General features: G+C 66.5%; 4 protein-coding genes across 6 annotated transcripts; 3 read left to right on the forward strand and 1 right to left on the reverse strand.

The window, feature by feature from the left end:
• The first annotated feature begins 1,306 nt into the window (after positions 1–1,306).
• Positions 1,307–5,441, forward strand: SEPTIN12 (septin 12). The gene is made up of 10 exons (XM_058035288.1): positions 1,307–1,406; positions 2,032–2,250; positions 2,848–2,976; positions 3,141–3,222; positions 3,318–3,455; positions 4,279–4,396; positions 4,473–4,568; positions 4,679–4,775; positions 4,946–4,997; positions 5,101–5,441. The coding sequence occupies exons 2-10, from the start codon at positions 2,061–2,063 to the stop codon at positions 5,243–5,245; spliced, it is 1,047 nt and encodes a 348-aa protein (XP_057891271.1). The 5' UTR covers positions 1,307–1,406; positions 2,032–2,060; the 3' UTR covers positions 5,246–5,441.
• Positions 5,442–5,541: 100 nt separating this feature from the next.
• Positions 5,542–7,110, forward strand: LOC131090142 (myeloid-associated differentiation marker homolog). Its single transcript, XM_058035297.1, has one exon. It carries the CDS (start codon positions 6,166–6,168, stop codon positions 7,030–7,032), a length of 867 nt encoding a protein of 288 aa, XP_057891280.1. The 5' UTR covers positions 5,542–6,165; the 3' UTR covers positions 7,033–7,110.
• Positions 7,111–9,328: 2,218 nt separating this feature from the next.
• Positions 9,329–16,438, forward strand: LOC131090138 (cytoplasmic phosphatidylinositol transfer protein 1-like). 3 transcript variants are annotated; one of them, XM_058035290.1, is made up of 10 exons: positions 9,329–9,367; positions 10,506–10,619; positions 11,696–11,844; positions 13,367–13,455; positions 13,618–13,625; positions 14,064–14,135; positions 14,222–14,317; positions 14,415–14,570; positions 14,644–14,707; positions 15,558–16,438. In XM_058035290.1, the coding sequence occupies exons 2-10, from the start codon at positions 10,572–10,574 to the stop codon at positions 15,821–15,823; spliced, it is 948 nt and encodes a 315-aa protein (XP_057891273.1). In that variant the 5' UTR covers positions 9,329–9,367; positions 10,506–10,571; the 3' UTR covers positions 15,824–16,438. The 3 variants fall into 3 exon arrangements, with proteins under 3 accessions (XP_057891273.1, XP_057891274.1, XP_057891272.1); XM_058035291.1 differs by lacking the exons at positions 9,329–9,367; positions 15,558–16,438 and adding exons at positions 9,522–9,899; positions 15,124–15,551; XM_058035289.1 differs by lacking the exon at positions 9,329–9,367 and adding an exon at positions 9,527–9,899.
• A 5-nt stretch (positions 16,439–16,443) lies between these two features.
• MSS51 (MSS51 mitochondrial translational activator) lies at positions 16,444–19,880 on the reverse strand. The gene is made up of 6 exons (XM_058035280.1): positions 19,001–19,880; positions 18,564–18,719; positions 18,213–18,337; positions 17,540–18,103; positions 16,967–17,060; positions 16,444–16,890 (listed from the first exon to the last, which is right to left on the reverse strand). The coding sequence occupies exons 1-6, from the start codon at positions 19,291–19,293 to the stop codon at positions 16,620–16,622; spliced, it is 1,503 nt and encodes a 500-aa protein (XP_057891263.1). The 5' UTR covers positions 19,294–19,880; the 3' UTR covers positions 16,444–16,619.
• Between the last annotated feature and the right edge of the window lie 56 nt (positions 19,881–19,936).

Below are 19,936 nucleotides of genomic sequence, written 5' to 3' on the forward strand. Positions count from 1 at the left end.
TCTGGCACCCGGTGGGCACAGGGTGCGGGTGGCTCCCACGCCGGGATGCCGTTGCCATGGCAATGGGGGTGTTCATCTCCATCATCTCCGGGCGCCCGGGCTGGCTCAGGCCGGGCCCTGCCCACATGTCCCTTGTGCCCTGGCTGCGTGGCACACGGACACGGTCTCAGCAGGTCCCTCGCAGCCTGGGCCATCGCAAGCTGCCGCTCCAGCCCCGCCGGTGCCAAGCGCCGGCTGGCACACGCGGGGGAGGCTGCGGCGTGGGGGGACGCAAGCGCCGTGGGGCACTGCGGCAGTGGGGCGGGTGGCAGGGCCACCACCCCCTGTCCCACCCCGCCGGGCACAGGGGCTGCTGGGGAGGGCGGGGGGCACAGACAGCGCGGGGCGGTCCGCGGGTGCCAGTGGGGATCGTGCCCACGGCCGAGCACTCCCGCTCGCAGTCAGGGCCACGGGGTGAGGGGGACAAAGCGAGGATTGGGGGTGTCCTGTGCCGTGGGAGGGGTCCCCGTCCGTGCTGGTCCGGCACAGGGTGGGCATAGCCGGGTGGGCACAGCCGCGTTGGCACTGCCGGGTTGGCACAGCCAGGTTGGCACAGCCGGGTGGGCACAGCCGGGTTGGCACTGCCGGGTGGGCACTGCCGGGTTGGCACAGCCGGGTGGGCACAGCCGGGTGGGCACAGCCAGGTTGGCACAGCCGGGTGGGCACTGCCGGGTTGGCACAGCCGGGTGGGCACAGCCGTGTTTCCACAGCCGGGTTGGCACAGCCGGGTGGGCACTGCCGGGTGGGCACAGCCGGGTTGGCACTGCCGGGTGGGCACAGCCGGGTTGGCACAGCCGGGCTGGCACCGCCGGGTGGGCACAGCCAGGTTGGCACAGCCGGGTGGGCACAGCCGGGTGGGCACTGCCGGGCTGCCACAGCCGGGTGGGCACAGCCGGGTTGGCACGCCGGGTTGGCACAGCCGTGTTTCCACAGCCGGGTGGGCACTGCCGGGCTGGCACAGCCGGGTGGGCACAGCCAGGTTGGCACAGCCGCGTTGACACAGCCAGGTTGGCACTGCCGGGCTGGCACTGCCGGGCTGCCACAGCCGGGTTGGCACAGCTGGGTGGGCACAGCCGGGTTGGCACAGCCGGGCTGGCACAGCCTCCCCGCCCCCAGGCGATCGGCAGAGCGGGCGCAGGGGCTCGGCCGCGCTGGGGAGGGGGCTGCGGGGGGCGGGCATTGCCATGCTGGTCATGCGTGGGAGCCGCAGCCTCGGCGGAGCGGGGCTGGTGCCAGCCGGGAGCTCGGAGCGAAGGGAAGGGAAGGGAGGGAAGGGGCCGGGCTGCGGCGGCGATGGGGGCGCGGGTGGCACCCCCGGGACCCCCCCGGCCGTAGCGGGCGCTGAGCGAGGGCACCGCGGCGCCGAGGTAGGACCCGAACAATGGCCGGGCTGGGAGGCAGCAGGAGGAGGAGGAGGAGGAGGAGGAAGGGGATTTGGGGCTGCCGCACAAAGGGCTGGGGCGGGCACGGCGCTCCGGTGGCCCCGGTGTGGGGCACGCTCCGGGCACCGTGCCCGGGCAAACCCCGCGTGTCCCTGGGGGTCGGGTTGTGCCGGGGATTGCGCTGCACCCGCGGTGCCCCCGTGCCCAGTGCCGGGGCGCAGCGTGGGTGCGCTGTGGGGTGGCACAGCCTGCCCCGGGGCCGGAGCGGTGCCCGGTGACCGCGTGGGCTGGGCAGAAGGTGCCGGGCACGGCCGCGGTGCCCGACGATCGCAGGGCAGCCGGTGGCACCGCGGGGTCCGGTGGCACGACCACCACAAAGATGCCCCTGGCACCTGCCCGGAGCCTGGCGCGGGGGTGCCGTGCCCCCGTTGCCATGCCCGGCCTCACCGGCGCCCGGGAATGTGCCGGGGCTGCGTGCCCGCCGCCACCGCCGCTGCCGGGGCAACGCTGCCGGCGCAGGGCTGGCACCGAGGGTGGGCACCGAGGGGTGGGCACGGAGGGGTGGGCACCCGGGCTCCAGGCTCACCGCTTTGCCCATCCCGCGGTGCAGGGAGCAGCCTGGAGCCCGAGGAGCGCAGCATGGAGCCGCCGGCCGTGCCGGAGCAGCAGGAGGAGGAGGAGGAGGAGGAGGAGGGGGCGGTGCCCCTCTCCATGGCGCCCGGCCCCGTGGGCTGCCAGCTCTTCGGATACGTGGGAATCGAAGCCGTGCTCGACCAGATGAAAATCAAAACCATGAAGACAGGCTTTGAGTTCAACATCATGGTTGTGGGTGAGCGCCGGGCGGGGGATTTGCTCCTGGGTGGGGTGGGAATACTGGCTCCGATTCCACCATGCCAGGAGAAATCATGCTTTTAAGGGATTCTAAGGAAATTTAACTGATTTAAGTAGCAAACAATCGAAAATGAGTAATATCCCATACTGCATAGCATAGTAATGCTGGTAGGTGAGCTCATCTCAGCCTCTGAGATGCTCCCAAATGGATTTTGAGGGGCTGTCGCCTTGGGGAATGAATTTGTTTGGAAGATAAACCAGACTAGCCCAATCTGGGATGCTCCCAGATGTGTACCAGGGGTTGTTACCTTGGGGAACAAATTTATTCCTGGGATAAAATGGGCTGTCCCAACCTCTGGGATGGTCCCAAGTAGATACCAAGGGGTTATTGCCTTGGGGAAGAAATTTATTTGGGGATAAAGCAAAGTTACCCCAAACTCTGGTTGCTCCCAAGTAGATACCAAGAGGTTATTGCCTTGGGGAAGAAATTTATTTGGGGAAAAAGCAGAGTTATCCCAAACTCTGGTTGCTCCCAAGGGGATATGGAGATGTTACTGCCCTGGGGGACAAACCAGAGGTGCTGGTGTCCCCTCAGGGCAGAGCGGGCTGGGGAAGTCCACCATGGTGAACACCCTCTTCAAGTCCAAGGTGAGCCGCAAATCCTCGCAGCCCGGCCACGAGGAACGCATTCCCAAAACTGTGCAGCTGCAGTCCATCACCCACAGTAAGGTCACCACCATGGTCACCATCACCTCCCACCAGCCCTCGGCAGAAGCAGGGGGCTGGGCTGGGGTCTGAAGCTGTGTTCACAGCCTCAAACCATCCCCCATGCTTGCTCCCCTGCTTTTCCCCAATGTTCCCTCCCCCTGACCCACCTGTGCCCCACAGTCATCCAGGAGAAGGGGGTGAAGATGAAGCTGACGGTGACCGACACGCCAGGCTTTGGGGACCAGATCAACAATGACAACTGGTAGGACACCATGGGGAGCAGGAGCCCAGCTCCCTGGCTGGCAGTTTGTGGTGGGCGTTGAGCTCAGCTGCTGTCCCTCAACTCCTCATCCTCAGCTGGGACCCCATCATCAAATACATCAACGAGCAGTACGAGAGGTACCTGCGGGAGGAGATCCTCATCACCCGCAAGAGGAAGATCCCGGACACCCGAGTCCATGGATGTGTCTACTTTGTGCCCCCCACAGGTCACTGGTGAGTGGCCCCCGCTCACAGCACCCACAGGTGATAGGGTCATCATGGGGTGGTTGTGCCACCCTGGGATGACAGTGGTGGGGTCACCCTGAGGTGATGGTGGTGGAGTCTGGGGTGATAACCCCACCCTGAGGTGATGGTGGTGGTGTCTGGGGTGATAACCCCACCCTGAGGTGATGGTGGTGGAGTCTGGGGATATAACCCCACCCTGAGGTGATGGTGGTGGAGTCTGGGGTGATAACCCCACCCTGAGGTGATGGTGGTGGAGTCTGGGGTGATAACCCCACCCTGAGGTGATGGTGGTGGAGTCTGGGGTGATAAACCCACCCTGAAGTGATGGTGGTGGAGTCTGGGGTGATAAACCCATCCTGAGGTGATGGTGGTGGTGTCTGGGGTGATAACCCCACCCTGAGGTGATGGTGGTGGTGTCTGGGGTGATAACCCCATCCTGAGGTGATGGTGGTGGTGTCTAGGGTGATAACCCCATCCTGAAGTGATGGTGGTGGAGTCTGGGGTGATAACCCCATCCTGAGGTGATGGTGGTGGAGGCACCTCAGGGTGACTCTGGAGTGGTCGTGGTGTGGTCACCCCATGGTGACAGTGGCGGGGTGGTCACTGTGGGGTGGTTGTGTCACCCTGGGATGATGATGGTGGGGTCACCCCAGGGTGACAGAGATAGGGTATCAACACGGGGAGGTTGTGGGGAAGGTCCCTCAGGGTGATAGTGCTGGGGTCACCTCAGAGTGACCTGCCGTGGTAGCGGTGGGGTCACCCCGCAGTGACAGGGGTGGGCACAGCCTGGAGTGACGCTGGCCCTTGCCAGGCTGCGCCCGCTGGACCTGGAGTTCATGCGGCGGCTCAGCAAGATCGTCAACGTGGTGCCGGTGATCGCCAAGGCCGACACGCTCACCCTGGAGGAACGGGCAGAATTCAAGCAGAGGGTGAGGACAGCTCCCCAGGGGGCTCCTGGGCTGCCCCATGTCCCCCCCAGCCTGGCTCAAGCCCTGTGTCCCCCAGATCCAGGAGGACCTGAGGACCCACGCCATCAGCGTGTACCCGCAGGAGGACTTCGACCAGGACCCCGAGGACAGGGCACTGAACAACAGGATTCGTGTGAGTGCCGGGGTCCTGGGGCTGAGGGACCATCCTGGGGGGCAGGGTGGGGCACAGGGACCCTGGGGACCCCAGGGGACACCGAGGGCGAGCACAGCCTCTGCTGGCAGGAGAAGATTCCCTTCGCCGTGGTGGGGGCAGACCAGGAGCACCAGGTGAATGGCAAGCGGGTGCTGGGCCGCAAGACCAAGTGGGGCATCATCGAAGGTGAGCAGAGCCCCTCACCCCCAGGCCCTGCACCCACGGTGTGTCCTCGCCTGGGGGGGTGCCAGGCCATGGCAGGTGGCACAGAGCTGTGCTGGGCTCTGGTGGCACCCAGAGCATCCCAGTGCCAGCGAGCCCTCCTGCCAACGCTGCCCCTCTGCCTTGCCTTGCAGTGGAGAACCCGGCCCACTGCGAGTTCCCCCTGCTGCAGGACCTGCTGATCCGGTGAGAGGGGACAGGGCTGGGAGTGCTGCACCCCCCCCGGGGTGACAGCAGGGTGGGGGGCACAGTGACATGATGCCCTTCCTCCCCGTGCCACCCCGGGCAGGTCACACCTGCAGGACCTGAAGGACATCACCCACAACGTCCACTACGAGAGTTACCGCGTGCGGCGGCTGAACGAGAGCAACCGGCCGGGGCTGGGCCCCCTCAACGGGCTGCCCGCCAAGGGCGAGGCCAGCAGCCACCTCTGAGCCACCCTGTGCCCCCAGAGCACCGCTGCACCCATGGCAGTGCCCACCCCTGCCAACCATGGCTGTGCCAGGAACCTGCCTGGGGTGAAGAGCCCCCCCAGGAGTGCCCACCTGCCCTGACATGGGTCCCTCATCCCCAAGCTCTGCCATGGGCACAGACCCCCGGACCCTGTGTGACATTAAAGGTTAATCCAGAGCCTTCAGCCTTCGCCCTCCTGCTGGACTCCCAAGTTTTGATGTGCCACCGCCCTCCTGTGCTGCCCTGGCTGCTGTGGCCCCCGGGCAGGCTGGGGAAGGGGAGGGGCTGCCTGTGGGGTGTGCCCGGGTTGCAGATGCCCTCCCCTGGCCACCTCACCCACCCTCCCCAGCCAGGCAGCTGGCACAGCTGGACTTTGAGCCGCTTATCGGGTGCTGGAGGTGCCGGGAGGGGAGCGGAGGTGCCGGAGGGGTGTGGAGGTGTCGCCTGCAGGGGTGTGAAGGGGCTACACCCAGCTGTGTGTGCCAGGGGCACTGCATGGGTGCAGCCCCTAAACCCCTCAGGGTGACCCAGTGGGTGCTGCCCCAGGGCTGCCAAGCCCTGCCACCTGTCACAGTGTGGGGGTGCCCCCCGGTACTCCAGGGGTGCATGAAAGGCCCTTTTGTACCTCCTGTCGCGGGCAGGGCTGCGGCTCGCTGCCAGGGCGCTGGCACACGGTGGCACACGGCGGCTCCCTGCCCGCCCCGGCCCCGCCGTCCCCGCCCTTTGCCCGGCCCCGCGTTAATGATCCACCAGCCCCGGCAGCCAGCGGCGTGGCGGCAGCGGCAGCAGAGCCGGGGGTCCTTGGCACGGGCGGCTCGGGGGGGCTGGCGGCTCTGCCCTCCTGCCCAGCCCCGGATAAGAGCGGCTGCGGGCAGCGCCCAGCGGGCAGAGTGGCCGCGCCATGGCCACGCTGAACCTGCGCGCCCTCACCTCCTGGGTGGGCATCGCCCGCCTCCTCGCCGTGGTGCTGTCCTGCCTCTCCTTCAGCCTGGTGGCCTCCACCGGGGACTTCAGGAGTCCCTACGGGACGTGGTGCATGTTCACCTGGTGCTTCTGCTTCGCCGTGACGCTGCTGGTGCTGCTGCTGGAGCTGCTGGAGCTCTACCCGCTGCTGCCGCTCTCCTGGGATGACTTCACCTCGGCTTTCTCCATGCTGGCCGCTCTGATGGTCTTCACCTCCTCGGTGGTGTTCCCTGCCACGTTCATCAAGAGCCCCTGCAGCAGCAGCCAGTGTGCCCGGCAGGCCGTGGCCACCACCTCCTCCTGCCTCTGCTTCGTCGCCTACGCCCTCGAGGTGTCGCTGACCCGCGCCAAGCCCGGCGACATCAGCAGCTTCCTCTCCACCGTGCCCGGGCTCCTCAAGGTCTTTGAAGCCTACGTGGCTTGCCTGATCTTCTCCCTGCTGGACAAGGGTGAATACACTGGGCGATCTGGCCTGATGTGGTGCGTGGCTGTCTACTCCCTCTGCTTCATCTTCACCCTCCTCATCATCATCTTCACCATCGGCCGCTGCCTCACCTACATCCCCTGCCCGCTGGAGAAGGTGCTGGTGGGCTACAACGCGCTGGCCCTGCTGATGTACCTCACTGCCATGGTCGTGTGGCCCCTCTACAGCTTGGGGGGCCGGGGCCGCCCCGATTCCTGCGGCCCAGACTGCGGGTGGAACAAGAACCTGGGGATCACCTTCCTCACCATCTTCAACCTCATCGCCTACTTGGTGGATCTGGTCTACTCCACCAGGATGGTTTTCTTCAGGGCGCCTCCCTAAGGGCTCGGGGCGGGGCTGGGGGCGGTGGGACGCGGCTGGTGCCGGCGGAGCTGAGGAAGGGGCCGGGTGCCTCGGAGAGCTCCTTGTGCCGGGGTGAGCCGGGGGTGAGCCGGGGGTGAGCCGGGGGTGAGCCGGGGGTGAGCCGGGGGTGAGCCGGGGTGAGCCGGGGTGAGCCGGGGGTGCGCTCAGCCCGGGGCCCCAGGGGCTGCACAGACACGGGGGCTGGAGGGGCCACCAGGGGCTCCCGGAACCACGGAGCTTGAGGGGGCTTTGGCATTAAATTGGGTCATTTTTCACTTGTTTCTGCCTCCTCTTTCTTCCCCTTCCCAACCTGCTGCAGGATCCCTGCTGGGGGCTGAGAAACTGGGGGGCACCATTGGCACTGGGAGCCGTGGGTGACTTTGGGGGGCACCAGGCTCCAGAAAACCCTTCCTACTCCTTGTTGACTCGGCACTGGAGTGAAGCAGGGCATGACCAGGAAAAGCCCAGCCCGGATGCCTTTTTTTTTGGCGCCTGCACAGAGCCCTGCCAAACAGGTTCAGGAGGAATGCAGCTGTTGGGGGGGCTGAGAGCCCTCCAGTACTTGTCACCAGCATGGCCGGGTCCTTGTCACCACCACAGTCCCACAGTGGGAGCCCTGCTGGCTTTGGTCTCAGCCACGCAGGCTGGAGTCCTCCTCTGGGGAATGCTGTGGTGTTTCCTCCCTGGGGAAAATGGGGAGAGGGGTGGCTGCCACCACTGCCACCAGAGCTGGGGGTGCTGTCACACACCACGGGGACAGTGACACCACAGGCTGGTATGTGGGAAGGAGGCAGAGGTGCAGGCAGGCAGGGAAGGTGTTCCTGCGGGCAGAGCTCCTGGCACTGCCCTCCCGGATGTGGGATGGGTGCCCGTGGGGCACCCTGGCAGGTTTTGGGGCCACTGTCCCCACGCTGCTCCTTCTGCCACCGCTTGTCCTGGCCACAGCCTGCAGCCATCCCTGCTGCCTTGAGGCCGTGTCGGGGCCCCTCAGCCCTGCCCTGAGGCTCACAGGATGGCACAAAGTGGGGTCCCCAGCACCAGGAGGTGGCACAGACTGGCAGGTGGGATTTCTATGGCCACTGCAGTGCTGGGTCCCAGCAGTGCCAGTGATGGCAGCACCACAGGGTGGCCTGGGGGGTCCCCTTTGCCCAATCCCTGTCCCCACACGCTGGCACTGATGGGCCATTGCCCTGCACCCCAGGCAGCTGGGCTGGAGATCATGGCAGAGTTTTGGGAGGAAATAACAGGAAAATGGCAGCGGTGAGGCCCAGCAATGCCCGGGATGATGGAGATTAGCAAAGGAAGGAGGACGGGAGGCACAGGGAGTGACAGCGGTGTCACTGCTGATGAGCTGTGCTGGTGGCCGTGGGTGGCACGTGGGCAGTGCCAGCACGTGGGGTGTGCTGAGGCTGGGGGACAGGGCCAGCCTGGCAGTGGGGTGCAGGTGAGTGGCTGAGGGGCTTTGGGGGTGCCCGGGGGGTGCAGCCCAGGAGCCCCACGGGGGCATCTCTCAGCTGGCACACATGATGGTGCTGGGGGACCGGAGACCTGGTGGCTGCGGGAAGCCCCGGTGCCGGTCTGTGCAGTGCTGGGTGCCCCGGTGCCGGTCTGTGCCGTGCCAGGGGAACCCTCGTGCCGGTCTGTGCCGTGCCAGGGGAACCCTCGGGCCGGTCTGTGCCGTGCTGGGTGCCCCGGTGCCGGTCTGTGCCGTGCCAGAGGAACCCTGGGGCTGGAGGGTGTCTCGGTGTCGTGCCACGGTGGCGTGGTGCCGGTGTCGCTGTCACTGCGGTGCCAATGCCGGTGCCGGTCCGGTCCAGGTGCGGTGCCGGTGCCGGTGCGGTGCCGGTGTAGGTGCGGTGCTGGTGTCAATGCGGTGCCGGTGCTGGTGTAGGTGCGGTGCCGGTGCCGGTGTCAGTGCAGTGCCGGTGCGGTGCTGGTGCCGCTGCCGGTGCGGTGCCGGTGTAGGTGCGGTGCCGGTGTCAGTGCGGTGCCGGTGTCAGTGCGGTACCGGTGCCGGTGTAGGTGCGGTGCCGGTGCCGGTGTCAGTGCGGTGCCGGTGTAGGTGCGGTGCCGGTGCCGGTGTAGGTGCGGTACCGGTGCCGGTGTCAGTGCGGTGCCGGTGTAGGTGCGGTACCGGTACCGGTGCCGGTGCCGGTGCCGGTGCGGTGCCGGTGCATTCCTCCCCCTAGGGGTCGGTGTGCCGCGGCGCGGGAGGCGGTGCGGGGGGCGGCTCGCTCCTGCGCACGGCCCGGGACGGCCGGGGCACGGCGGCGGCGGCGGCGGCGGCGGAGGGAGCGGGCACCGCCGCGGGCCGGTGAGTGCGGGCAGGGGCTCGGCCCGGGGGGACGCGGCCGCGGGCAGCGCTGGGGAAGGGGCGGCCGAGCCCGGCCGGGGGGCTCCTCCTTTAGCAGCCGGCGGGGGCCGGTCTGGGCTGCCGGGATGGGGAGGGGAATCCGTGCCCTGCAGCGTTCCGGTGAGTCCCGGGGCTGTCCCCTCCCGTTTGCCGCGGCGTTGGGGTTCCTGCAGCTGGCACCAGCACCCTGCCCTCTGCCCCGTCAGCAGGGTGTCCCCCAGGGATGCCCCTGTAGCCTCAGACGGCTTTGCGGCCCCAGGGACGCTCCTGTGTCCCCCGGTGCCCCCAAAGCTGCCCTTGTGTCCCGCTATAACCCTGTACCCCAAGGATGTCCCTGTGTCCCCAGCTGGTAAAATCCCATGTGAGCCCCCATCTGCCCTTCCAAGGCCTGACCCCCGATCCGGGGTGACTTTCAGGAGGGCCCACATCCCCTCCCTTCTCTGTGGGGCTGGGGGCACATCCAGGAGCCCCCCGAGCTGTCCTGATGCTCACTGTGAGTATCCCCAGCCCCGGCAGGGTGACAGCCTGGCAGTGCCATGGGTGTGGCGGGTGCTGGGGGGCAGCCCCAGGGTGGTGCTGCCTGGGATGGGTGCTGGGGGAAGCCTCGGGGAAGGGGATCCAGGTCCTGCCCAGGGAAGCGATGTCCTCCATCAGGGGGGACACCTGAGTACCCCTCAGGACAGGGCAGTGTGGGTGCCCACAGCTGGGCCCCAGGAGCACCGGGCAAGCCTGACCCCATCCTCATGTCCCTACAACCCTCCTGCCACACTGGCCACCGCAGCCGGCTGGGGATGTGGCACCCCGAAGGGACAGCACCCTGTTTTGGGGGGACACGCGCGCTCCGAGGGGACGCGTTTGTGCGGCCGGCAGGGACGGGGTTAAGGCCGGGAGGGTTTTGGGGTGCCGGGGTGTCCCCAGCTGGGTACACCCAGGCTGCTCCTCGCACGGGTGACCTCACGCCACTGCCATGGCAACGCTCGTGAAGTCACGGCGAGCGGGGCGGCAGCTCCGAGCCGGGGAGCGGGGCCGGCAGCGCGGGAGGCAGCGCCGCGTCCCCCCCGCTGCCCGCCCGCCCCAGCATGAGCCGTGTCCCCGGCAGCGCCCACGCCTCCGCCTGAGCCCGCGCTGCCCGCCGTGCCCGTGGCACCCCGCCCGAGGTGCCACCATGCTGGTCAAGGAGTACCGCATCTGCATGCCGCTCACCACCGAGGAGGTGAGGGGGCCGGGGGGGGGCTGCGGGGCTCACGGCCAGGGGATCGGCTCTGCCCTGGGAGGGACGCGGTGACCCCTGTGCTGTGCCCTCGTTGCACGGCTGGTGGCAGGGATGGGATGGGCTCGGGGTGTGCCGTGCCAGGGCCGAGCCGTGCTTTGGGCTGTGGGTGTGGGGACAGCCCGTGCTGGGCACGGTGACCTCGGGGCACAGCAGGACCGGGGGATGGATGCCCGTGGCACGGCAGGGACCATAAACTCCGTCCCTGCTCGGGCACGGAGCCTGGATGCTGTCGGCAAACAGCGCTGGCAGCACCCGTGGGTGGGCAAAGGTCTCTCCCTGGTGCCTGCTCTTTGGGGAGTGGTGCCCACCCTGGGCAGTGCCATCCCTCCTTGGAAGCACCTGGGGAAGGGTTTCATTCAGGCAGAGCGGGGTGGTAAAATCCTGCTGGTGATTGTGGTGGTGGATGGGATCTTCAGCAGAACAGTCCAAGCCTTATTGCACAGCTGCACCCCCAAACACACATCTACACCCTCATGGCTATATACCTGACACAGGGACATCCAGATATACCATATAGATAATATAATATAGACATTTCTCCCTGGCTTCCATCCCCAAACACAGATCTACACCCTCATGGCTATATACCTGACACAGGGACATCCAGATACATCATATAGATAATATAATATAGACATTTCTCCCTAGCTTCCATCCCCAAACACACATCTACACCCTCATGGTCATATACCTGACACAGACAGGTCCAGATACATCACATAGATAATAATCTATATCAAACATACAGATCTTTCTCCCTGGATCCCAGGGAGTTTGCTGAGCAGAAAACCTTCAGGAATTCTGCAAGGCACTGGGAGAGCACAGGGAGAGCAGGATCCAGCCCCTGCCTGGGAGCTGGGACAGCTCAGGGACACGGGAGGTCACACAGGGTGCCCCAGGAACCCCCTGCCCTCTGCACGGCTCAGGCTCTGCCACCCCTTGCTCCGTGCCTCAGTTTCCCCTCTGGGCGGTGTCAGCGGGGCCGGGGGCGCTGAGGGCGGGCTCTGTGCCGGCAGTACCGCGTGGGGCAGCTCTACACCATCAGCAAGCACAGCCACCAGGAGAGCGAGAAGGGCGAGGGCGTGGAGGTGGTGAAGAACGAGCCCCACGAGGACCCCGTGCACGGCCCCGGGCAGTTCACGGAGAAGCGAGTGCACCTCTCCAGGTGAGCCTGGGATGGTGCTGGGGGCAGGGCAGGGAGGCATGGCAGGAGCATCCTCCAAAATCACCGGGGAACGTCTTTGCTGGGTCGTGGACAGGCTGATTCCCAGGGTTACCCCCATTATTTCCCAGGCTCCCTCCATCATTTCCCGGGGTGCCCTCATCTCCTGGGGTCCAGTGATCTTGGGGGTCTGCACTGATCTTGGGGGGCTGCACCCATCCCCCAGGCACCCACCCATCCCCCAGGCCCCCACCCATCTTCAAGGGCTGTGTGTGTGTCTCCCAGTGGGATCCCCAAATCCTTGCGCCCATCTTTGGGGTGTGCATCCAATTTTGGGAGCTGCCTTTATCTCTCAGGCTGCACCCATCTCCTGGGGTGCTCTGCTCTTGGGGGGGCTGCACCCATCTTTGGGAGCTTTGGGTCGGCCCATCCTAGGGGTTCACCCCTCTCCAGGGGGCTGCCCTCTTCTCACGGGGTGCACCCACCCCAGGACATGCACCCGCCTTGCAGGGCTGCACCCCTGGGTGCTGCTGGGTGCCTGATCTGGGCCTTGGCAGTGCCCTGGCCGCGGGGGTGTCCCCGTGGGGCAGCAGCACTGTCCCCATGTCCCCTCAGCTCCTGCGGGCACGGGCTGCTCCCCACCAGGAGCTGCTGGTGTGAGACAGGTTATTTTTAGCTGCAGCACTCACGATTCCCCTCTCGCCTGAAATTTATTTATAACCCCTGAAAATTAATCAAAACCCACCTCCCGAGCCCCCAGGGGGCCCGATCCTGCCGGGGGGCTGGGGAGGGACAGGAGCACCCAGGGGGCTCAGCCCTGGGGAGGGCAAGGGGTCCTGGGGAAGGGGGAGGGTCCAGGATGGGGGGTGGGTGTTCCTTGGGGAGGGGTCAGGGTGTCTGGGGAGGAGCTGGGGAACCTGAGGGGCACTGGGGTGGAGATGAGGAGTTGGCACAGATCCCTGGGAGTCCTGGTGTACAAATGAAGGTGCTGGGGAGGTAGCTGAGGTCTCTGGTGGGGGAAGGCTGGGGCACTGGGGAGGGTCCTGGGGAGGTAACAGGGGTCCCTGAGGGTGCTGTGAGGGGCAGGTGATGATCCAGGGATGTAAAGGAGGGTCCTGGAGAGGTGACAGGGCTCCCTGGGGATGTTCTGAGGTGCAGGTGAGTGTCCCTGGAGACATCCTAGAGTGGCGGTGAGGGTGTATGGTGAGGAGCTGGGGCAGGGGTGAGGGTCCTGGGGAGGTGACAGGGGTCCCTGGGGGTGTCCTGAGGTGCACATGACAGTGTTGGAATACAGATGGAGGTGCTGGGGAGGTGGGAGTGGCTCCTGGGAGAGGTGCTGGGATGCAGATGAGGGTCCTGAGGTGCAGGTGAGAGTCTCTGGGGTGGAGGTGAGGGTGCCAGGTAGCAGGTGGGCTTCCTGGGGTGGGAATGGGGATCCCAGAGCCAGGCTGTGCTTGGCAGTGCAGGGCTGGGTGGCACCAGCCGTGTCCTGTTCTGAGGGGGTCTCCTGACGTGGTGCCCACAGCAAACTGCCAAGCTGGGCACGGGCAGTGACCCCCCGCATCTTCTACATCACCGAGAAGGCCTGGAACTACTACCCCTACACCATCACAGGTGAGCCTGGCAGGGCATGGCATGGGCACCCTGGGCACCCTGTCCCTGCCCACTGGGTGGGGGCTGCAGGAGCTGCCCCCGGTCTCACTGCTCCCTCTCTCCCCTGTGATATCACCCGGTGATGCCACCCTGTGATGCCAATGTGCCATGGTGTCCCTGCAGAGTACACGGTAAGGGGCTGGCATGGGATGACCTGTGCCCTACCCCAGTAGGTGGCTGGGCAGGGGGCACTGGGTGGGCATTTTTGGGGGTGGGTGTCCTTTGGGATGGACATCGTTTAGGAGTGGGTGTCCCTCAGGGTGAGTGTCACCATGGGGGTGGCCCTTGGGTGGATGTCCTTAGGGCTGGGCACCCCTCAGGGTGGGTGTCCCTTGGGGCTCAGATTTCCTTGGAAATGGGAATCCCCTGGAGAGGGTGTCCTCGTGGCGGGGTGTTCCTTGAGGATGAGCATCCTTGGAGGTGGGTGTCCCTCAGGGCTGGGTGGTCCCTCAGGATCGGTGTCCCTGGACTGCACATCTTTTGGGTGTGGGGTGTCCCTCGGGGTGGGGTGTCCCTGGGAGTGGTGGAGTGGTGTCCCTCGGGGCACAGCTGACAGCCACTCCCTGCAGTGCTCCTTCCTGCCCAAGTTCTCCATCTACATCGAGACCAAGTACGAGGACAACTGCGGGGACAGCGAGAATGTGAGTGAGCAGTGCAGCTGAGAACTGGCAAACTCATCACCTCATGACTTGTGGCCCGTGTCACTCATCCTCCCTCCCCTCACCAGATCTTCCACAGTGACAAAATCCTTGGTGACCACGAGGTCTCTTTCCTGGACATCGCCTTCGATGAGATCCCTGAGCGCTACTACCGCAGCCTGGAGGTACCAGGGCCGGGGACCAGGGAGCTCCTTGAGCCACCTCCTTGTCTCCTGTCCCGAGAGAGGGAACTCACGACCCTGATGTTCCCCATCCCCCCAGGACCCCCGTTTCTTCAGCTCGGCCAAGACGGGCCGGGGGCCGCTGCGGGAGGGCTGGCGCCAGCACACCAAGCCCATCATGTGCTCCTACAAACTGGTGAGCGTCAAGTTCGAGGTGTGGGGGCTGCAGACACGCGTGGAGCAGTTCGTGCACAAGGTGAGGGGGGCCAAGGGGGGCTGGGGGGCATTGGGGGGGCAGTGACAGGGTGCTGACCCCCATGGGGTTGCAGGTGATCCGGGACATCCTGCTGATCGGGCACCGGCAGGCTTTCGCCTGGGTGGACGAGTGGTGCGGTGAGTCCGAGGGGGCACACGGTGGGGAGGGGGCACACAGTGCCCATGGAGGCAGGGGCTGCAGGGCAGACTGCTGATGCCACTGACCCCACCACAGCTCCTGCTCCTCCTCTGCCTGTGCTGCTGCCTGCACTGCCTGCACTGCCTGCATTCCTTACCCTGCCTGCACTGCCTGCATTCCCTGCACTGCCTGCACTGCCTGTGCTTCCAGCTCACCCCTGCCTGCACACACGCCCCCCTGCACCCCTTGGGGAGGATGGGCAGAGGGGTCCCAGCACCCTGCCTGTGCTGCCTGCACCCCCATTCTGGCAGGGACACGCGCTGCCACGTGCGGGCACAGGGACGGGAGCCCCGGGTTTGGTGACAGCTGGCAGTGGGTGCCAGGCCATCCCGGTGAGTGGCTCTCTGCCTTCCAGACATGTCCCTGGAAGAGGTCCGGGCCTTCGAGACTCAGATGCAAGTGGCCACAAACCAAAAGCTGGGGAGCCAGCACCCCTAAGCCCCTCTGCCTGCCGGGGACAGACACCCCGGAGCCCGCCTTGCTGCCTGGGGGTGGGTGCAGGCGGGGGGGTTTGTGCCCCCCCTGCACCCCGCGGCGGAGTGTGCCCCCTTCCCAGCCGCCCTCCCTGCGTGTCCCCTGCCTGCGCTGCCTGTGTCACCTGCCCATCCCTTCCCGCCTGCTGTCTGGGCTGGCGCTGGAGCTGGGGAGCTGGCTGCGCTGCCCAGCATCCCCTTCCCTGCCCGTCCCCCTGTCCCCTCCTGTCCCCCAGCTCGGTGGGGAGGCTGCCCGGGATGAGGGGTGCCGGAGGCGGCCGTGCCGAGCGGCCCCAAGCGCGGCTGTGCTCGGCAGGGATGACCATGGAGGAGGTGCGGCGCTACGAGCAGGAGACGCAGGAGGCCACCAACGAGCTCATCGGCCTGGTGCCACCGGCCATCTCGGTCAGCGAGGTGGGGCAGCCCACGGCCACGCACTCGGCCCCTGCCAGCGCCCCCTCCACCCCCCTCAGCGACGAGGCCCCCGAGTTCCTGGCTCCCCCCAAGACTCGCCCAAGGAAGAAGTCAGCTCCGGAGACCCTGACGCTGCCCGCGCTGCGGGAACGCGCTGGCGCCGAGTGACGCCGGCAGTGCCGCTCCGTGCCGGACTGTGCCAGCTCTGCCGCCCAGGTGCAGAGCCCAGGGAGGGACCCGGAGCCGCTGCCAGGGCGCTGGCAGCCCTGGGGTGTGCTGGCCTCCCTGAGCCACCGTGGGTGCCCACTCGGGTCAGTGCCAGCACTGCCACGCCAGACCTGCTGGCTGCACCGGGAGCGGATGCCAGGCCAGTGCGGGCCCCCGGCAGCGTCGGGCGATGCCGCGGGAGCTGCTTCCCTCGACTCCACCCGCCCCGGTGTCCCCAAGGGCCACCGAGGCTGGCAAGCAGTGGGGAGGTGAGAGCTGGTGCCCATTTGCCGTGGCTGGGCTGGTGGCCGGTGCCAGGCTGGAGCAGTGCCCTGCAGGGTAGGCACCAGCGTGGAGGCACAGTGAGGGTGACAGTGACAGTGACAGCCACGGCTGGGGCTCCCCACTGGACCCCAAGGGGCTGCACGGCCCCATGCACGGCTGGTCCCACAGTCAGGGTCCCCTTTGCTGTCCCTCCAGAGGCCGTGGCTGCTCGAGGGGGCTGGGGTGGGCTCAGCCCCTCGTTTTCTTTAGGGAAACAAAGGCCTTTTTGGAAATAAAGCTCGAGACACGGCAGCTGGTTGCTGATAGTGATTTATTTGGTGCTGGGGAAGGGTGCCATGCCTGTGCTGGGGTGCTGCATCCCCCAGGCCTCTCCGTGTGCAGTGAGGGATTTCTGGATGGCTGATCCCAGGATGTGGAGGGTCCTGGATGGGCAGCGAGGCTCTGGGGGTCAGGTGGTCAGGGCAGGCAGGAATCAGCCCAGCCCTGGGGCAATGCCCCCAGCCACAGCAGCAGCACTGGGCTCTCCTCCCTGCCAGCCATCATCATCCTCCAGCTCCTCAGCCCCCGGCACAGCCTCTGCTCCCAGCAGGGCGATGTAGTGGGAGCTGCAGTAGACGGGGGGTTTGTTGGGGCTCGAGTAGACCTGCTCGGGCCGCAGGGAGGCAAAGGGGTTGCTGGCATAACCCACAATGTGCATCTCCAGCTCCACCAGGATCTGCAGGGAGGCCTTCAGCTCCTGCTCACTGCCAGAAGAGAGGACAGGCACGGTGAGTGGGTGTCTGTGGCGGCTCAGCGGGCTGTGGGCGGGGCTGTGCTCACCTGTACACGGTGAAGAGCACGGGCAGGCGATAGTCCCGCAGCAGCAGCAGGGTGGGCAGCCAGCCCGCCAGCAGGTCTGGGCAGGCATGGAAACCTGTGGGGACACAGCCATGAGGATTCCACCCCTTTCCCATCCCATCCTCACCCCCGGGAAAGCTGGCTCCAACTGCATCCACTCTGTGCTGGACACCCCAAGCATGCAGTGAGTTTGGCAGCCCTCAGCAAGGTGGGGTCTGGCTTCTCTCAGCAAGGTGAGGCACCCCAAACTCTGTGTCCTGGGCTAAGCCACAGCACTGAGACTTGAAGGGAAGGATCCATTTCACCTGCAGGTGGGTGACACAGGCAGGACAGAGTGCCTGGTGGGAAGACAAGGCAGCCATGTCCCAGGGGGTCCCCCCAGCTCACTGTTGTGCCTTGGTGCAAAGCCCTGAGCATGTCCCAGGCCAGCTTCAGGCCCAGCCACAGATGCTGCCAGGGTGCTCAGTGTGGTCCCTGAGCCCACGTGCCCTGTGGATGTCCCTATCCCTGCAGTGGGGCGTGAGGGTCCGACCCCTCCATGGCACAGGCACTCACCTGGGTGAAAGCCCACCACCAGGTCAGGAGGGGCAGCCAGTTTGGTCTCCACGTGGCTTTCCCAGAAGTCGTGGTAGAGCCCCTTGTAGCTGCTGAGATAGACTTTTCCCCGGGGCGCCAGCGTGGTCAGGGGTGGCCTCATGATGGGTCCGTCCACCACGTCCACGCCCACCATGACCATCTCCACGCCCTGGTGCCCCGGGAACATGCGCGTCAGCTCGTCGTAGTCCGTCAGGCGCGTGTTGAGGGTCTCCACGTGGGAAGCCCCCACCACGTGCACGGTGAGGGGCCTGGTGAGGGGGTCGACGCCGAAGAGCCGCAGTCCCAGGCCAATGGTGAGCGGGCGCGAGTGGAAGTCGGTGACCAGGCGCCGGATGGATTCCCGCAGCTCCGCGTCCTCCGGCCGCGGCTTCCCGGCGTTGGCCCACAGCAGGGTCATGTAGCGCCCGGCCACGATGGCACCCAGCTTCTCCTCCAGCTGCTCCTGCATGGAGAACCAGTCCTCCCAGCCCTTCACGTCCCGGGCAGGTTTTGTCCAGGTGTCCGTGGGAAAGGGGATGTCTCCTGGGGGGTCAGGATGGTACAGCGGTGGTGCCAGGGAGAATGGACACCCCATCCCACCACAGGACCTGTGCAGCCTGGGATGGGGATCCTAGGGGGACACATGCCTCACCTGTGAAGATGAGCCACTCCACCAGCCGGTCCAGTGCCACCAGCTTCAGCTTCTTGCAGAACTTCTTGTGCAGCGGCCAGTTGGCACGCTGGCACGCCACGCCGCAGTAGTACACATTTTGGCACCTGGGCACACAGGCAGAATGCCCAGCCATGGGGAGGGAGGGCACGATCCAGCCCACCCAGCCTGGTTCCCTGCCACCCCCTCTCAGAGCTGTGTCACTGTTCCTAGGGGTGCCCAGTGGCTGGAGGTGGGCACTGGGGTCAGACACCGCTCACTTCACCCCAGCCAGCAGGCTGGAAGTGAGGGATGGGTCCATCCCTGTGCCACCAGACCATCTCCCCACCATACCTCTTGCAACGCCGGAGGCTCTTGGGGTCCGGGAGGGCATCAGGGAGCTTCTTGCACTCAACACAAAACTTGAAGGTGTCTTCCATCTTCTGGAACATGTCAAAATACGTCCGGATGCCAAAATCGCTGCCGCTCTTCCTCCCATCCATGGCAGATCTGCAGAGGTGAGCAGAATCCAGCCGGCTGCCACAAAGGTGGGGCTCATATCCTCTGAGGCTGCCAAGTCTTTTAGCTCCAGGCAGGAGCATCCTGGCCTGGGTGGGGACAGGGAGCCAGGCACTCTGGAGGGGTCCACCCAGGAGCCCATCAGAGCTCCCGATGGGCTGAGCCAGAAGGGTGGGATGAGCCATGGGAGCTGCTCCAGCTGCTGGGGGCCACACGGGATGCTCTTCCCGGGGAAGGGGGTGGGGAACAGGCACCCATGGGTGCTCACTCACTTGTAGTCCTCATAGCTCTTCATGTTGAGCTTCTGCAGGATGACGTGGGACAGCCCCGGCACGTTGCGGTCCATGGCCTGGAAGCCCAGCGAGTCCACGTCTGGAGCCCTCGCCGCTGGCTCCTCCGGGGCCTTCTTGGAGCGGCCGGTTTTAGGGGCAGCGCCGGCGTTTGGCTGGGCCGGGGCGGCTGCAAGAGAGAGAGGTGCGGGCGAGGAGGCCGCTCCGGGGGTCCCGGGGTGCTGCCGGGGTCCCCCGCGCCGCCCGTGGCCCCCACGGCGCCTCCCGCCCGCCATCCCGCTCCTGTCCCGGCAGGAGATCCCGGGCAGTCCCGGCGCCCGCCCCGTCCCGTCCCGTCCCGCGGCGGGGCTCAAATGTCAGCCCCCGGGAGCCGGCGGTGCAGACGGCCGCGGCCCCTCGGAATCAGATAGCGGAGCTATTCTGGGCATCCCCTCCCCGGGAACGGGCCAACCCGCTCCGGGGGTCCGGCTCCCGCCCCAAAAGCCGCGCTTTGGGTGGCAGTGGCGTGCCCCAAAACCCTGTAGCAAACACTGTAAACCATCGGGGGGCTTCCCAAACTCCTGGGACCCCTCTTTGACCGTAGGGACACAAAGTCATTGCCCCATAGCCTCGCCATAGCGACCCCACCCCAGCCTGGCCCGTCCCAGCGCCTCAGGGCTCCCAGCGGGGTGTGAGGGAGTGCCTGGGTGGGCACCACAGCCTGTGCCAGCCGGGGCGAGACCAGCAGTGGGCTCTGGGATGCAGAGCCGAGCACACCAGGCTGCAAAGGGGGACATGGTGGCCGGAGAGCACCGCCCGCTCACGCAGGACGGCTCGGGGGGCCCCGGCCACACCGGGGGCTGGTGAGGGCTGCCCACACCCATCATGGCGGCGGCCGCGGCCTCACGGGCACGCCCCCAACACGCGGGGCTGGGCGGG

The sequence above is a fragment of the Melospiza georgiana genome, chromosome 16 (genome assembly GCF_028018845.1).
Source record: "Melospiza georgiana isolate bMelGeo1 chromosome 16, bMelGeo1.pri, whole genome shotgun sequence".
In the NCBI taxonomy this organism is placed as follows: Eukaryota; Metazoa; Chordata; class Aves; order Passeriformes; family Passerellidae; genus Melospiza; species Melospiza georgiana.

Coding starts and splice junctions, on each gene's coding strand:
- SEPTIN12 (XM_058035288.1), top strand. CDS start 2,061: ATGGAGCCGCCGGCCGTGCCGGAGCAGCAGGAGGAGGAGGAGGAGGAG. Junction 2,977..3,140: donor GCTGCAGTCCATCACCCACA/GTAAGGTCACCA, acceptor TGTGCCCCACAG/TCATCCAGGAGAAGGGGGTG. Junction 3,456..4,278: donor GTGCCCCCCACAGGTCACTG/GTGAGTGGCCCC, acceptor GGCCCTTGCCAG/GCTGCGCCCGCTGGACCTGG.
- MSS51 (XM_058035280.1), bottom strand. CDS start 19,293: ATGGCGGGCGGGAGGCGCCGTGGGGGCCACGGGCGGCGCGGGGGACCC. Junction 18,720..19,000: donor AAGAGCTATGAGGACTACAA/GTGAGTGAGCAC, acceptor TCACCTCTGCAG/ATCTGCCATGGATGGGAGGA. Junction 16,891..16,966: donor GTGCTCTTCACCGTGTACAG/GTGAGCACAGCC, acceptor CTCTTCTGGCAG/TGAGCAGGAGCTGAAGGCCT.
- LOC131090138 (XM_058035289.1), top strand. Junction 10,620..11,695: donor TGCCGCTCACCACCGAGGAG/GTGAGGGGGCCG, acceptor CTGTGCCGGCAG/TACCGCGTGGGGCAGCTCTA. Junction 11,845..13,366: donor AAGCGAGTGCACCTCTCCAG/GTGAGCCTGGGA, acceptor TGGTGCCCACAG/CAAACTGCCAAGCTGGGCAC.
- LOC131090142 (XM_058035297.1), top strand. CDS start 6,166: ATGGCCACGCTGAACCTGCGCGCCCTCACCTCCTGGGTGGGCATCGCC.